General features: G+C 49.2%; 2 protein-coding genes across 4 annotated transcripts; both read right to left on the bottom strand.

Moving 5' to 3' along the window:
• Positions 1 to 595: 595 nt before the first annotated feature.
• Positions 596 to 967, bottom strand: Ucn (urocortin). The gene has a single exon (XM_038317938.1). The coding sequence runs from the start codon at positions 965 to 967 to the stop codon at positions 596 to 598; it is 372 nt and encodes a 123-aa protein (XP_038173866.1).
• A 2,298-nt stretch (positions 968 to 3,265) lies between these two features.
• Positions 3,266 to 15,957, bottom strand: Mpv17 (mitochondrial inner membrane protein MPV17). Of its 3 annotated transcripts, none has more exons than XM_038317897.1 (8): positions 15,886 to 15,957; positions 15,306 to 15,380; positions 7,355 to 7,470; positions 7,035 to 7,127; positions 6,860 to 6,955; positions 6,633 to 6,665; positions 6,342 to 6,394; positions 3,266 to 3,646 (listed from the first exon to the last, which is right to left on the bottom strand). In XM_038317897.1, the coding sequence occupies exons 2-8, from the start codon at positions 15,373 to 15,375 to the stop codon at positions 3,577 to 3,579; spliced, it is 531 nt and encodes a 176-aa protein (XP_038173825.1). In that variant the 5' UTR covers positions 15,376 to 15,380; positions 15,886 to 15,957; the 3' UTR covers positions 3,266 to 3,576. The 3 variants fall into 3 exon arrangements, with proteins under 3 accessions (XP_038173825.1, XP_038173826.1, XP_038173827.1); XM_038317898.1 differs by lacking the exon at positions 15,886 to 15,957 and adding an exon at positions 15,741 to 15,878; XM_038317899.1 differs by lacking the exon at positions 15,886 to 15,957 and adding an exon at positions 15,638 to 15,766.
• Positions 15,958 to 17,178: the final 1,221 nt, after the last annotated feature.

Here is a 17,178-nt window from a genome sequence, read left to right as displayed (position 1 = left end):
GAAGGGTCTCAATAAAGGACTCTTGAGTCCCACGTCCTTGGCTCTTTTCGCTGCCTACTCCTAGTCTCGGCTGTAGAAGCAACCTCGCCATCAGTCTGCCCCCACCCCCCCACCCCCCGCCACTGCCCTGAGACGATTTGAAGGGGTGGAGGTGAAATAATAACCCCCTCGTGGGCAACTCCTTTACACCAGAGGTGGTGTCTAAGCCCGAGACCTCGAAAGGGGGTCAGGGTGGGTCTCAGGACCTCTGAGTTCCAGGATTTGGATGGGCGGGGGAAGGGGCGATGAGCCCCCAGGGGCTTAACTGATAGCCTACCTTTCCCACCCCACTTAGCATGCTTGTATCTCCTACCGGCCTGGGGAGCCCCACTCCCCCAAAAGTTTCCACCCTTCCTTAGTTGCCAGTGCCCCCCACGACAGAAAATAGAGGCTAAACTCTTGGGCAGTTTTATTAAAAAATAGCCACACGGAGTGCTCAGGGTGACTCTGGGTGGCGCTGCACCGCGGGACTGAACCAGCTTCCATCGTGCGAGCTCCAACCCCGGGGTATGTAGGGGAAAGGGTCGAGCCTTTCGGGGGCCCCACACCAGGCCGATCACTTGCCCACCGAATGGAGTATGATGCGGTTCTGCTCTGCGCGCTCGCGCTGGCTCTGTGTCCGGGCCAGCTCCAGCAGGGTCCGCAGCAGGTGGAAGGTGAGGTCGATGGACAGCGGAGGGTCGTCCCGTCTCTGCCGCTCGCCGCCTGGTGTCCCCGATCCCGCGCGGCGCGGGAAGCGCTCAGCCAACAGCAATAGGAGAGCGCGGGCGCCGCCGCCCTGATTCCGTGTCCCAGGACTCCATCGCAGATTCGGATCCTGGACCTCGGTCGCTGCCGCAGTCACCGGGCTCCACTGACTACTCCCGGGGCGCAGCTGTGCCAGGAGCAGCAGTGCCACTAGGAGTGCAGCGCGTCCCCTCTGCCTCATGGTGCCGCCTGCCCTGGACACATAGGGGCAGCATAGGGTGAGGTGCGCTTGGAGCAGCCGCAGGTGACACGAGCCCCTTCTCGCGCACTCCCAGTGCCCCTGCCGGGACCCTCCAGCTGTTGCCTGGTGTCCACAAGCCTGCCCATCAGCCCCAGCCGCTGAGCCAGTCCAGTTCCACCCTCCTCTCCCTCCTTCCCTCCCGGTGGGTCGCAGTGGGTGGGCTGAATGCAGAGTCTTGGTGCTAAGGGAGTCTGGATCGTTGCTCCGAGCCACTCACAGGTTGTCGGAGTGTATGCCCGGTGCAAGATGAGCTCCAGTCTCTGTCCCCCGGGACGGGCTGAAGACGCCTTGGGGAGCACGGGGTCTGTCCCGGGACCGTCGCCAGCCTTATATAGCACCAGGACAGCTCCGACTGACGTCAGCGAAGAACATGAACTGATTGTAGAAGCAATGACAGCGGCAGCTTCGAGTCCAGCAGCTTCAGGCCCACAGAGGGGCGCGCATCCTGACCCTGGAGCCAGCTTTGGAAGCACCTCGGCTGTAGAGGAGGGAGAATCTGGCTGAGGCATAAAGATTGTTCTTTCCGGATGCAGAGTTCTTCCCACACACAGAATAATCAGTGTGTCTCCAGAACAGAGTGGTCCAGGTTTCTTCTCCAGGACCAAGAAGGGGGCAGGACCGTGGACCTGTCCGTGGTCCTGAATTTATCCGCAGCCGAGAATCTGGCCAGAAGTTCTGAGGGGTGTCCTGTGCTGCTTTGACAGGGGACCCAGGCTGGCTATCGAGTCCCAAAACTAAGATCACATAGTCCCATCCAAAGGCCCGCTGGCCCAATTGGTTTGTCAGGATTTTTGACCATCTTGACAGCAGCAGAATCTAAAATCTACAGGTGTCAGATTGTGTATGACGTAGAAAGGTGTTTGGCTTTCAGAACTTAATGCACCAGTCTGCCCTGAGTTTGACAAGGTTAGCTCTTTCCCCTGGAAATCACAGAAACAGTACTAGTACACCGTTTTACCTTCTAGGTAAGGTCACCAAGCAGGAAGTGAGGAAACTTGGGCTGGAGTTCCTGCTCTGCCATCAGCTTGTGGTGCGATCAGCTTCCTCTCTTCTGGAGGTGCTGCTGTCTTAGTAAATCAAGGCCAGGCTTGAGTAGCCTCTACTTCTTCCCAGTTATAGACTACACGTTGGTAGTCTCCTGAAGGGTTTTGTCTGCTGCAGACTCCATATAATAACGCATTTATTCCTATGCCCATAAAAACACCGAGAGGATCTGAAGGGGCACTGGGACCCGGGAAAGTGAGTGAAGATGTTCTAGGTTAGGGACGTAGCTCAGTGTTAGAGCACTTGATTAGTATACACAAGGCTGAGTTCAATCCTGAATACTGGATAGGAAGATGCATCTATAGAAGTGTGGATGTGTGGATGAGCTGGCAGTGGTGGCACACTTTTAATCCCAGCACTCAGGAGGCAGAGACAGCTGGATCTCTGTGACTGAGAGGCCAGCCTGGTCTACAGAGGAGGTTCCAGGACAGTCGGGATTACACAGTTATCTCAAAAAACAAAGTGGGGGATGAGTATTTTTTTAAGGATGGGTATTAATTGTTGGGACATGGGTGTGAAGTTGGCAAGGTCATAGTATTCTATAAGCATTTGTGGGATATATGCTATGTGGTAGGAATAAGAGTACTTATGCTACATAGTGACCTTTTAGTCATCGGTAACAACCTGTACCATGGTGGCTTCATATAATGACAACAGAGCCCAAACATTCCTACCACCTAGCAACATTAGCTGTCATAATGCTTAGTTCAACACATTATTCACATCCTTGGGAGGATGCCGGTGGAAACATACTATGTTGACAGTAACATGGAAGGACAGCTTGGGCAATTATGTACAGTATGTACAACTTAACGATAAATGATAATGTCACTGGTTTGCGAATTTGCTATATTTATCATTACTCTAGGATGTACTACATATGTAAAGAAGGCCCCCTGTAAAACAGTATACCATGTGTACTGGCAGCAGGAGAACGCACCTCACTGCATTCAGAGCCCTTGCTAAGCATCTGTCTGTTGCTATTGGTTTAAGTATATTCTATGATGTGTACACAATGACTACACTGCTAAAGGACACGCTTCTCACAGTGCCCACCAGTAAGTGCCAAGTGACAGACAATGGTATAGAGGTCTTGGTGATTTCACAAGCAGTTACATCTTCAGAGTGAAATACGCTGTTTCCGAGTGGTACTACCATCCTGATCAGCACCTCCATACTGTGGAACTGAGAGACTCTCTTTTTAAGAAAGATTTTATTTTATGCTTAATTATGAGTAAGTGTCCATTCATGCGTACGTGTGTGTGTGAGTGCAGGTGCCTGAGAGGCCAGAAGAAGACACGGATCTCCTGGAGCTTGAGGTGGTTGTGAGCCACCCGACATGGCTGCTGGGAACCAAACATGGGTCCTATGTAGAGCAGTCCATGCAGCTGAGTGAGCAGCTGAGCCACCCGCCAGTCTTGATGTGCTCTCTGTGAGGACCATGTCCAAGCATTCCAGGGTGAAGATGCATCAGTGCAAGGTGTAAGCCATGGAAGCAGGCAGGCTTAGAGCTGATGCGCCTTCCAGGATAGGTAAGAGTTCCAGACAACAGCAACACACTGGACGACAGCCAACCTAGGGAATAGCAATACACCGTGAAGAGGAGAATGGGCAGGGTAGGGAGAGTGATGGTCAAGGGCTTACAAGTTGCAGGTTTGGACCTCCTTCCTTTGAGCCCCATGGAGGAGGGACTGTATGGCTTGGGCCAGGGGACAACCAACCCTGCTCTACTTCAGAGCTCTGCCTCTCAGAAGAAGCCTCAAAGCCTGAATAACCCCACAGCCCACTTCTTTACTCATTAGTTTTGCATGTGTGCACGTGCATGCACATGGAATTCAAACAACAACTTTGGGAGTGGGTTCTCTTCTTGCACCATGTGGGCTCCAAGGAACGAACTCATGTCATCAGGTTTGGCAGCAAGGGCTCTTACCCACTGAGTCATCTCACCAGCCCACCAGAAGCTCTCTTTCAACAAATGACTCGTCATCCATGCCTCTAGCTAGACCTTTCCAAATATATCTGTACACCTTATACCAGCCAAGATTTCATTTCCAAAAATAATGCACTGCCTGTCATATAAAGTAACCATTATATATATATATATAAAACTTTACTCATTCTCAGGCTCTCATATAGTCTAGGCTAGTCTTGAATTCTTGTAGACACTATGTCACCAAAGACAGTGTTAAATTCCTTTGACTCTTTTTGTTTTGGTTTGGTTTTTTAGAGACAAGGTTTCTCTGTAGCTTTGGTGTCTGTCCTGGAACTAGCTCTTGTAGACCAGGCTGGCCTCGAACTCACAGAGATCTGCTGCCTCTGCCCCCTGAGTGCTGGGATTAAAGGTGTGCACCACCACCACCCGGCTACTCCTTTGACTTTTTAGTGTTCCAGTAATAAGTATGCACCCTCATGCCTGGTCCCCCTCCCCACCCCACCCCATGTTCATTGGTGTTTGTCTGCATGTATGTCTATGTGACAGTGTCAGATCTTGGAGTTAGAGACAACTGTAAACTGCCATGTAGGTGCTGGGAATTGAACCTCAGTCCTCTGGAATAGCAGTTGGTACTCTTAACCATTGAGTCCCCATGCCTGGCATTTTGCAGAAGACCCAAGTCTGTTTCCCAACACCCACAACTGACAGCTCACAACAGTCTATAACTCCAGTTCCAGGGAATCTGATGCCATCTTCTGATGTCTGTACACCCACACACATATGCATACAGCCACACACATAAAGAAGTTTTTTTTTTTTGATTTGATAAAGGTCCCACTGTGTAGCCTTGGATAGCCTGGAAACTCACTACACAAATCAGGTTGGCCTTGAACTCATAGAGATTCAACTGTCTTTATCTCTGTGTGCTGAGACTAAAGGCATGTACCAACCAGTAAAACACTTTTAAAATCTTAAAAAAAAATCTTAAAATTTGTACTTTTAAATTTATGTTATTTTATCTATTTAAATATATTTTTATTCTTAAAAAGTTTCTTGAGGCGCTCAGGAGATGGCTCAGTGATCAAGAGTACTTATGGCTCCTGCGAGGACATGGGTTTAGTTCTTGGCACCCACATGTCTGTAAATTCGGTTGCAGGGTATCTGACGCTCTCTTCTGACCTCCATGGGCACCAGGCATACATAGGGTACACATACACTTATTCAGGCAAGATATTATAACCAAATAAAAATAAAAGCTTTTTTGAGACAGAACCTAGTGTGTCTCGGGAGGGCTCTCAACACTTACTCTTCCTGCCCCCACCATTACTAGGGTTACCAGCATGGGACACTATGGCTGGCCTAGTGCTGGGATTAAAGGTCTGCACCTGGCTGACCTCGCTTTAGTTTTGAAGAGATTCTGATGCTTAAGATTTGACTCACAAATCTGCATTCTTTTTAGTTAAGCTATTTGGTAGCTGTCAACCACAGCTTCATATTTTCCTGTGTTCTCAAGATCCCTCATCTGGGAGCATTTTTCCAGCCCCTTCTGAATGCCACTCTTAATTTTTTTTTATTTTAGATTTACTTATTTTTATGTTTACGGGTATTTTGTCTGCATGTATGTGTATGCAGTGCCCACGTATGCCAAAACAGAATCCTCTGAAACTGGAGTTATATACAGTTGTGAGCCACCATGTGGGTGCTGAAAATTGAATTTGGGCCCTCTGAAAGAGCAGCAAGTTCTTTTAATCACTGAGCCATCTCTCCAGAACTTTTTATTTTATTTGATTATTATCAATATCATTATTATTATTTTTATGGTTCTTTTTCTCTATGTAACCTTGGCTGCCCTAGAACTCACAGAGATTTGCCTGCCTCTGCCCCCCAAGTGCTGGGATTAAAGGTGTGCACCACCACTTCCCATCTTTTTTATAATGCAGTTCAGCAACAAGTTTTATTACTAGAACAAAATAATCCTCCGAGGTGAACCAACCAGATAAGGCTCCTCCTTGACTTGAGTGTGATTTTTTGTCTGACTTAGGCTGCCAGTGTACCGCAGCCAGGTACTGTCCCTGCAGATGAGCCACCAAACATGGAACTCAGGAGGGGTGGATAAAGGTTTTTGGGAGCTGACAGGTTAGCCAGGGGCACTCTAAGATGATCTCTGTAAAAGATCAAAGGTTACAAATGAAATACTGTAGATGCTGAGGAGGCCTGACCAGGACACAGTGTGCTGATGAAGACCCACAGTAGGTCAAGGTTCTGATGGTTCTCATTTTGTCTCCATCTGGGAAACAGGGGGTCTTCCTTCAAGGGTGGGGGAGGGATCTGTCATACCTGTAATGCAGGGGGACCAGGTAGAAGTTGGCTAACTGCACGGCAGGCCAGAGCTAGAAGAAGAAAATGTGACAGTCAGGGGGTGCTGCTACCTGACCACCAGACTCCCTGTCCTGCCTGGCCCCGCTCCACAAACCACACATAAGAACAGCTGGAGGTAGGTGCCTCCCTGAACAAGGTACCCATGTGGGAGACTGATCCCAATAGAGGGATTCCTATGTGATGAGCCCCAATCTCAGAGAAGCTCTAGACTAACGGAGGCAGAACAGCTAGCGGAGGGTCAACTCTTACGTAGTAGTTGGTGATGAGGGCATCAGGGTAGTCCTGCAAAGACAGAGGGAAGAGGTAACACGCATATATCATCCCTGCATGAATATCACCACACAGACTCTGTTCCAGGAAGACACTCCCACCCCAACTCCCCTAGGTTCCTTTTCTCCCAAGACTCTCCTTGCACAATGCTTGTGCCTGCCTCCTTCCCTTGGGGCAGCTAGCCTGCTAGCCAGAGAGCAACTTACCCGCTGTAATTTGGCCCAGTTGTCCCGGGCTGACATTCCATTGAGTACTCCTACCAGGGGGAGGAAACAGCCTAGAAAACACGGGGCAAAGGCCCCCTAGGGAAGAGGAGTCAAGAGTAAGCTGTGAGGGCCCAGAGCCAAGCTCTCCTCCCCAGTCCCCTTTTTCTCAGCTCACCTGATCTAACAACATCTTCTTCAGTGCATCCACCTTGGTGGCGCCGGGGATAAGACGGTCTAAAACCTTATACCAGCCTCCGACGACAGGGCCCTAGGAGTAAAAGACAGGGCAGTAGAGCACAGTGACAGAGAACCTTGGCTTTTATATCACAAAGCTCCTCCCCAAGGCACCAGAGACCAAATTGTGAGGAAGGCAAACTTGAAGACAAAAAGAGAGCACAGGCTGGCCTAGGTGTGAGAGGCCAAAGGAACTACAGGGTGGCAGAGAATGAAAGCCACTGCCCAAGGCACTGCAGTCCCACCGTAAGCAGAACTTACCACAAAGCCACAGCCCATGGACACCATGGTCAGAGTCCGGCCTGTCTGGTGTTCCTGGAGACCCCGCCTCTCCACCAGTTGCTGTGAGATAATGTCACCTAGGCCCATCAGTGACCCTGTGTGCAGAGTACACAGGTGTTGTCAGGACATCTCCCAAAAGGTAAGTCTGTTGACCAAACAAGGCTCGGCGCCCTGAGACCCGGGGCTTCGTTCTGGCAAATGACCAGCCCCTTCTGGCCATCTTGCAGCCCTCTGCTTCTCGAGGATGGTGACACTGTTCATGTGTCCTATCAAAAACTGGATGCCAGAGTGGCACACGCACGTCTGGCATCCCAGCACTTGGGAGGCAGAGGTAGGAGGGCTGCTGAGTTTGAGACCAGCCTGGGCTACATAGGGAGTCCCAGGCCAATCAGGGGTACACAGTGAGACCATAGCTTAAACAAAGAAGCCATGAAGGAAGTGGGGGGCAGAGAAAGAGAGAGGGAAGTGGGAGTCAGAAAAGCAGAGATGAGCAGGCCAGGATCTATGAACACACAGTTGTAAGGGAACCAGGGCTGAAACCCCAGATAAGGGAAACCTAAAGTCTGTGGCTAAGAACTGTAGAGACCAGAATTGAAAGGGCCTTCCAGTACGTTCCATCAAACTTTTATTCTAGAGGCGTGGAAATGAAGGTCCACAATTTCATAGAGTTGGTAATAGAGCTTGACTCCTAGACGCTATTCTTTTGAGGACCCCAAAATACTAACAGATTATGCGCAAGAGAATAAGGAACAGTCTCTTTCCTGCCAACTCGAAGCTAGACTCTGGCCAATGTCTTTCACTTTGGGCATAGGGGTCTCTACTGGTAAATAACAGCATGGGTAGTAACTCTTTCTAGAATGTGCCCAAACAGAGCCAGAAAAGCAGCTGCCTTGCTTGGATGATAAGAGCCTCCTTCACAACGAAGAGTCCTGGCCACCTATTACACACACCGGAAGACAAGCCCAGACTCCCCCTTGGCAACGGGGATTGGGGCCATTTCCCCTCAGACCTCTGCACCTGCTTCCCCTCCCCTAATTGCATAGATTACCCACTCCTAGAAGCCAAGACAGATTTGGAATCATCACTATTTAGAGCCTAGAGCTTGTCATGAAGGCGTGATGGTTTCTAACAAACAGTCACGGGGCCGCCTGTGAGTGACCGCATGATCTCCAGCTCACCCATCCATCTTATTGGGTAATGAAAGTCCCCTCTATCCCCGAAGCCACCGCTGTTCCCATGCCCTCAATTAGAGCTGGGCAAACATACCCTTCAACCCCATTTCTTGGTCTGAAGCTGGCTCTGACGTCCATGCTGGCTGCAGCTCTACCCCCACACACTCTCAGGCCAACCTAGCCAGAGGCGGCTGGGGTAGGTAGGAGCAAGAGCTGGTGAAGGGCAACCCTTGGTGACCTGGGCAGCTGTGCACCAGGCAGCTCTTCCTCAGCATCCCATCAAGTCCACGCTGCCTCAAAACAGTGAGACATGGCCTCCCCAAGGGCGCGGGCAGAATTCCTGGAGGTTGGGGGAGGGGTTAGTTGGCCAGAGTAGAATCCTAGAGATGTTTTTTTGTCAGTCCCTACACCTAACCATGTCCCTAACAGCAGCTCAGAAAACAGTCAAACAATTTACAACCTCAAACAATGAGGTTGTTTGGGGGAAGGGCACAAAGAACTCTAAGCTCACTGGATGGTGGTGGCGCATGCCTTTAATCCCAGCACTCAGGAGACAGAGGCAGGCAGATCTCTGTGAGTTCGAGACCAGCCTGGTCTACAAGAGCTAGTTCCAGGACAGGCTCCTCTTGAAAAACAAAACAAAACAAAAAAAGAACTCTAAGCTCACCCAAGAACTGTGTCAGGCACAAAGTGTTAGGATGTCAGGAAATCCAGAGTGTGCTCCCTGGTCCCAGGTGGTTACACTTCTTTCAGCCCCACTGCCTCCCAATGCGTGGCCAGCAGCTGTGCGCTCAAGGCTGTCTTCAGTACTCTCTCCTGGACTATGCATAAAGGGAAAATGACCCTAAGAAGGCTGAAGACACTTGGGAAATGAAGGGACAATAGTCCATTTTGACAAGATGGTGACAGTTCACAAAGGACTCAATTAATCCTCACAAAAGGTCTGGGAAGTGGGTAACCGTATGTCCCTCTAACTACCGAGTCTCTGAAACATGGAGTGACTGAGTAAGGTGTAGAGTTTGGATTAACTTAAGCCAGGGGAGCAAGGCCAGAGCACAGGCAGAGGCCGACTGAGAGGCCATGGGCTACCAAAGCATACCCAAGCAATGTCTAGAAGGCTCGCATATCAAAGAAGTCTCCTGGGCAGGCATGATGCCCATGCCCATAATCTCAGTTCTTAGGAGACAGAGTCCAAGGATTGTTTCAAGCTCAGAGATCCTTGTCTATATTGTGAGTTCTAGGCCAGGCAGGGCTAGGTGGTGAGACCTTGTCTCAAGCAAAACCAAACTAAAAAAATTAGGAAAACAAACAGACAAACAAGGGGCTGGAGAGATGAATCAGTAGTTATTAGCACTTAGAGTTCGTGCAGAGGACCCGGACTGGGTTCCCAGCACTCACACGGCATCTTACAAGCATTTCTAATTCCAGTTTCAGGAGATCTGCTGGCCTCTTCGGGTCTCTGGGGGCACTAGACAAAGCTGTGGTGCAGACACACACATTTAAGAACACTAAAAAGCTTACTTTGTTCTCATGCACTCTGTATTATTCCCCAGACTACGATCCCCTTTGCTCCTTGTTACCCATAGGGAGGGCAGGCAGCAAGATTCTTAGAAAACAGAGATGCGCATATTTTCTCTCCTCACGATTTATCAGTAGTCATACAAGCTAAAGGCAGAACTCGCATGAAAACCAACTTCCCGATGCCATGGTTCTGGAAGCCTTCAGCCATTGAAAAAGGCCTACCTGCGGTGTCCTGGAATCCACAAGAGTAAGTAGAGTCCCTCTCATTGGTTTTCATCTGTTTGTTTGTAGGGATGAGCCCATGGCGTACTGATGATTAGTAGCTCATGAGTGTCTACACTTAGACTGATCCTGGATGGGAGGTGGTTGGGGAAGGACTCAACCCTTTAGTTAAGGTGTATCTATCATATGGTATGTGGCTACTGTAGTTCCTGATTGCTTAGGGTGCTTTGATAAACTTCCTTTGGGGACGTGGAAGTGGCCTGCACAGACTCACAGACAGATTCCTTTATAGCACGTGTTAAGAGTAGGGGGAGCGAGGCTGGCACATATGAACACTGTATGAGCATATCTCTAGCCCAAACCTTTGAGGCTAGGTCCATCGAGCCTGAGGCAGAACCAGGTGACATGCCATCTTCAGAGCGATGAGGTGAAGAGGGACTGTAGGCCCATCCAGGTCTTTCCATTTCTGACATAACTGCACCCTGAAGCTTGTCTTCTGCTCATAGGAGCTTAAGACCACTGGACCTGCAGCAACTCCAGGATGGCCAAAGACTTTGGTCCATGCCAAGAGCAAGGCCTGCGTTCCTGGTCCAAGTGAGCCTTCAACAGGAAGGACTCAAACATTCAAATTCTTTATCCTATTTTCTCAAGCCCAGACCCCAGACCCCCAAAGCTCTCCAATATGTGGTTAACAATGGTGTAAGGATCTGCTTCCTCTCTTCTTGGATTTGAGAGTTGGAAGCCTCAAAATACATAATGTCCAGGGCCCTTGGTGGGACAGGGTGAAAGGTTGCTGGGCAGTAGTACCCCAAAGCCAGGCTGGGCACAGAGCCTAGTGAGTAGACACTGGTTCTGAGTATGACATCATGCCTCTGGGTAGATGCCAGGTCTCATCCGTCACTCCCCACTGGATCCAGGGGGTGGCGGGGTGGGGGAGAGATGTTTGGCTCTGAACATAGATCTATTTGAAACCATCCCCTTCCTGCCCACAAGTGGAAAAGCCCCAACTTTCCCAACCCTCTCCCAAGACTCCTGCTTCCCCTTGTTCCTCCACTTGCTTTTGGAAAGGGTTGTATGTACAAGAAAATAAAGTATTAACAGAAGAGAAGATGCAGGTGGACTGGAAGTGGCTTCCTGGAATGACTTTTAAATATGTGTGCTTTTTTAAGTGTGCTTTTAAATATGTGAGGTGGGGTCCGCAGGTAAAGATATTCCTGGCACAGAGCCAACAGTGCTGCTGACTATGGGGACTGCTAGCTGGTGTAGGAGTTTGACCTGGCCTAGGGCCCAGGGGCAGCTCAAGGTCTACTGAGGAAGGGAGACATAGTCCCTGGAATGGGTCTAAGTGCTCAGCTCACTCCTGTCCATAAGAACCCTATTGAAGAAAATGAGACAACACGGTCAGCTCTATAGCTTCTCATGCTTAAACCCAGCGGGACTGACACTCAATGTCCCAAAGCCTCAGGAGCTCAAGTACGGACCTGGAGTACAGGTAGCAGTGCCCAGATTCTAATGCCAGGTCCAGAACTGCGTTGACACCTAAGCACAGGTCACACCTGCTTATGCCTCTGTTTCCCTTTCTGCAGTATCAAAGCCTCTAAGACTCACATTCTGGCTTAATGCAGGTTCCAAGGAAATCAGTGCCTACAGTTTAGCTGTTCTGGTGGCCTGCGATGGATGGAACTGGGCCCTGGGCTCTGGGCCCACTGCAGACTGGAAGAGCCCTCCAGAAAGGAAGGGACGAAGCTGACTCAGACTGCAGAACACAGACAACCTTTCCCCCGGGCTGCCCTGGTCGCGACTATTAGCCACTTCCACTGAACCACTGCAGATCTTGATGCATCCACCTACTGCTCTAGTCGTGACTGCAGCGGAAACAGACAGGCTTCCTTCAGGCCCGCCACACCAGGGTCTCACTGTTAGTGCCTTTGGGGACTACACACGTGTGAAAAGATAGTAGAGGAGTTAACTGTTCCCCGGGGTGAAATGCTGACCAGTGCAAGGTAGAAATCAGTGGATTAAGGCCTCTTCTCCAGAAATGACTTCATCCGATAAGGCATTTCAAATTGCTCTTTGGTCACTTCCAAGGTACGGAGCCACAAGAAATCCTGAAGGGCATCTGATTTAACAATGTGCCCGTCACACCTGTTCTCCCTCTTGCCGTCAGGAAGGATCACTTTCTAATCTGCCCATAAGCTTTAGGCTCTGCTGTTCGGAAAACCAGGGCTAAGATACTTATCTGAAGCTGGGTGTGGTACAAGTCGATGACCTAGGCTCACGAAAGGCTGAAGTGGGAAGACTGAAGAGTCTGAGGCTAGCCTGAGCTAGACAGTGAGTTTACAGCAAGCCTGGACTACACAGTGAGATTCTGATTGAAAATAACAGCTCGTGGGGCTGGAGGGATGGCTCTGTGGTTAAGAGTCCTGACTGCTCTTCCAGAGGAAGCGGGTTCAATTCCCAGCACCCACATGGCAGCTCACAACTGTTTCTAACTCCAGTTTCAGGGGGTCTGACACCCATGGCAAAACACCAAAGAACATAAAATAAAAATAAATTAAAAAAAAAGAACCTGCTGTACATGGGTTACCAACAATCATAGAAGGGCCAAGTCCTTGAACCATCAAGTTTATTGTACATTTAAAAAAGTTCCAGTCAGTTCAGAAGAGAACTGATTTCACATATGTAAGCCATGTGTGCGCATGCACACACTAAATAATATTTTAAAAATAGCAGGTACAAAAGGATAGCATATTGTCTAGAGAGAGCGTGGTTGCCTAGCATGTGTGAGACTGTGCCTTCCATCTTTAGCACTGTGAGTAGATAAATAAAAACACTTCCTTAGCTTCTTCTCAGAGATAACTCCTGTAACTGACCTTTAAGTTCTAATTGAGGAAACTGAGGCGCAAAGAGCTTTATTGACGTGGGCTAATTAGGCAGCTACTAAGTGCTATGCTCTGAGATTCAGATCTTGGCCTTCTAGTTCCAAGTCTGAGATTTCTGTTCTGTTTCCCAGTGTGAGCTATCCCATGGGAGCTCTGCAGCCACTGTGCTCAGAAAACAGTCCAAAATGAGCTAGGTGAGCTAAGTCCACCCACCCATTATTTGCAGGTTGGTCCAGAACCACGTAAGGATGCTACTGTATACATATGAGACCATGTATGAGAAACATACACATGGGACCACGGAAAGAACCAAGCAAGACACACCAGGTGCTCCAGTTAACCCCAACTTTGCACTTGCACCTCTTCAGTTCCTGCCTCTGCCAGCTATGGGGGGAGCATTTAGGCAGGGAAACATGACTGTCCTTCCCTCTCCATTCTTGATGGCCGCAAGGGGGGACCTTCTATCTGGCAGCCAGGGGCCCTGAGGGAATCTGAGGCTGGGCAAAGGGCCCAGCGTGTCAGTTCCCATCACAGCCACACAGTCCAGTATGAGTCACCACACACTCAGCCAGGTGAGTCATGCAGGCCGGACACTCTGAGGACAAGAGGTGGTTGGGCACAGGATGCTATCAGGGGGCTAGGGAGGAGTATGGGGGTCCACCTTTTGGCCAGCCACGCAGTGAATGTAGTTTCTACTGTTCATGTAGGGCTATTCTGCTAACAGGACCAGTGCTCTACCCTGACCTTTAGCCTTGCTCTTTTCTTTCAGAAGTCCACAGCTCTCCTTAGAATATGGGTTCTTTGTCTAAACATAGGCAAGGCGTCCTTATGACCCCATTTCCGCACTGCGCTACTCTGAGGGTCAGAGGATGGATGGTGGCCCCTGTCCTGTCCCCTGGACCAGCTAACCAGCAAAATGAAGGTGGGGACAGCTGCTACTTCATCACTGGACGCAGTGTCAAAAGGACTCAGTCAGCACACTGTCTGACGACAAGGATGTAAGAAAAGCAAAACAATGACCTAGGCCAAGCTTGGCACAGTGGCCATAGCCAGTCGTGATGGCTCACACTTGAAGTTCAGTACTAGGAGGCCCGTTCAAGGCCAGTCTCCTGGTCAGCCTGGGCTAGGGTGTGACTCTTGTCTTTTTTTTTTTTTTTTTTTTTTCTCTTGCCTTGAAACAAAACTCAAACAAAGTGGAATGTATGAACTGAGGAGAGGGACTTCAGGAGTCCCAAAGCTGAGTGCTGACTTGGAAGCATTCAGTTTTAATATTTAAACTTCAGATACATGACTGTTTTGTACATTTCACAGTAAAAAAAATGCTGAGAATAAATAAACTATAGTAAGTTACTTCAGCACTTGTTAGGCGTGTGACCTAACATAGACTCAAGGAATCTAACAGACCTTTGGAGGCCCCTATGACACAATGCATGTACATTAATGTGCTTGACACACTATGAAATGTAGGAGGAAAACTTCAGCTTCCCAAGGTGGGTGCTCTCCTGGGGGAGATGATTTAAGAATGGACTACTTAGGTCAGGCAGTGGTGGCACACCCCTCTAATCCCAGTACTTGGGAGGGAGAGGCAAGTGAATCTAAAGTGAAGGCCAGTCAGGCCTATAGAGCTCCAGAACATCCAGGGTTACTCAGAGAAACCTTGTCTTGAAAAAACAAACAAACACACAAATGAATGAATGAATGAATGAATGAATGAATAAAAAGGACTACTTAAGTTTGTGAGGACTTTTAGATACATTGTTATAACTTTTAAATGATTGTAAATTATGGGGGGGGGGTGTGAGTGAGTGCAGGCGCCCCAAGTGGCTGGAGGTGACTCACAGAGCTAGAGTTACAAGAGGCTTTGAGCCACCTGACACGGGTGCTGGGTCCTCTGCAAAAGGAGGTATGTACAGTTCAAGTCTGAGTCATCTCTCTAGCGCCCTACTGTGTATACCATAGGAATAGCTTTAGGACCTCGCCCCTTCTGCCCCCCAGAAAAACCAGAATAGTTCGGGATGAGATAAAGTCAAACTCCTCTAGGGGGCTAAATAGGAGGAAGTGGGTGCCATAATGTGGGTCTCTTCCTCTTCAAATCAGCCACTCTAGTTACACCCTGGTCCCAGAGACACTCACCAGCTGTCAGAACCTGGACCTTCCACGGATGTGCAGCCAGGGCTCTCTGGTATGCCCGCCAGAGTGCCATGCCTCCTGCCAAACCAAGAGGAGAAGTCACTCCACTGCCCGTTCTCAGTAAAAACCACGCCTGCCATTTCCTATGCTCACTCTCTTCACTTTGCGAATCTGTGACAGAGGCCTCACAAAGGCTGCTTCCTGGGCGGTGTTCTGCCTCAAGACCACTTCAGACAACTGGAGAAGAGGCAGTCGGATAACTTTAGAATTACCAGAGGCTGCCTCTGCTACCCCAAACCCGGTCCTGAAGCAAGGCTGACTGAGGGCCTGCAGACCTGATCCAGACACTCATGAGGTCAGGTTTACTCTAGCTTCCATCCAGAGTCTAGGTTTCCTCGCCCCACCCCAGGTAAACTTGATAGGTCTCCAAATACAGACTCAGTTGGAACTAAGCCGCATCCTTTCTGAGTGCAACTCCACACCGGAAATAAACCACGATCTGAGCCTGGAAGGTCACATGACTTGCAGGCGCTTATGGCCCACAGCGCTTCAAAGCACTGATGGCTAAGAATCCTCCACTCACCTGAATGCTAGCAATGCGTAGAAGCTTCTCCCACGTGACTAAAGCTGGCCCAGGGACTTCCGTACTGAGCCCCGCCCCTTCCGTCCGCATGCAGCTTGTCGTTTGGACACTCGCAATCCAGGAGAAATGAAAATGTCTGGGGCCCTTGATACCCATTAATGTCACCTAGTGGGTAGCCCCCTTCTTGTGGATAGCACCAAGTATCAGTGTGGAGTCTGGTCTGTGCTTCCGTATACCTCGTCTAGTCCCGGGCTCCCAGGCTGTCAGCCTAGAGGTCCCCACTAGCCCAGTCTCCCAGAGATGGCCCGGTCTGGATCCCCTTTTGTTTGGAAACTTGAATGCTGGACTCGAACTTGTTCTATTTTTGTGCTTCATAACAAAATGCTAAGCTTTGTCCTTAAAAGAGTGCACCACCACCGCCCAGCCAAACTATCTCTTTCAATATGCAGTCGACTTCTACTGGCCTGGGAGAACCCGAGAGTGCCTGTGTTAGCTCCGTAACTGAGCTGCCCAGCCTTTGTTAGGGGAGTTTGTGTTCAGTATTGCCTATCAGGGCTCCTCAAAGTCTAGATGTGCAAGAGCGAACCCAATGGAGTTTTTTGTTTTGTTTTTTAATGTTTCTGGAGTCATTTTAAGCAAAAAGGCATACAACTGTTTGAAAACCAGTTTGGGGACCCTTAAGTCTTCGTCCTGCTTTAATTTACCCAACCCACTGCAATTACCTTCCCCAGGTAGGGTAAAAATGTATCTACTCCCATGTCTTGAGAAAGCTCAACTTTCCTTTTCTGTCTGCCTACACCAGCTCATGTACTTAATTCCCATATGATTACAGGAGGATGAATCCTATTAGCTACTAGAGAATTTGAATTCCTGTGTATAGAACATGCTAAAGGAATTTATATCAGTAGATATAACAGGTTAAATGTGCAAGGTTGGAAAAGTATTTTTAAGGAAGTGTATGGACTCAAATCTCAGTGCCAGTTTTGGTAGTTATATGAGCTTATTTAGATTGCTCAGCCTCTCAGAATCTAATCATTACATAAAGTAGTACAAAGCTCATAAGGCTAACACATGTAAAGCACACAAAATAGAGCAAATTTATCCGTCCAGCCTTCTCCTCTAAAACACATGAAGTCCTGGCCCTGTCCACCATACCCCTCCTTGGAGAAATACAAAAAGTTCCCAAGTGAAATTCGATCTGGTTTTTCTTTTTGTGGAGGGCAGGGGTATAGGGTGGGTGGGAACTGAACCAAGGGCCTTGTACATGCTGAGCACACGCTCTTCCAATGAGCT

The sequence above is a fragment of the Arvicola amphibius genome, chromosome 2, assembly GCF_903992535.2.
Source record: "Arvicola amphibius chromosome 2, mArvAmp1.2, whole genome shotgun sequence".
Taxonomy (NCBI): Eukaryota; Metazoa; Chordata; class Mammalia; order Rodentia; family Cricetidae; genus Arvicola; species Arvicola amphibius.
This window is presented reverse-complemented; position numbering and strand designations above follow the sequence as displayed.

Bases quoted from the DNA above. Each gene is read 5' to 3' on its own strand.
- Mpv17 (XM_038317897.1), bottom strand. From the start codon at position 15,375: ATGGCACTCTGGCGGGCATACCAGAGAGCCCTGGCTGCACATCCGTGG. The intron at 7,471-15,305 runs GTGAGTGTCTCT...CTCTGCACACAG, and splicing joins GGTCCAGGTTCTGACAGCTG to GGTCACTGATGGGCCTAGGT. The intron at 3,647-6,341 runs GTATGACAGATC...GCTATTCCCTAG, and splicing joins CTGGTCCCCCTGCATTACAG to GTTGGCTGTCGTCCAGTGTG.
- Ucn (XM_038317938.1), bottom strand. From the start codon at position 967: ATGAGGCAGAGGGGACGCGCTGCACTCCTAGTGGCACTGCTGCTCCTG.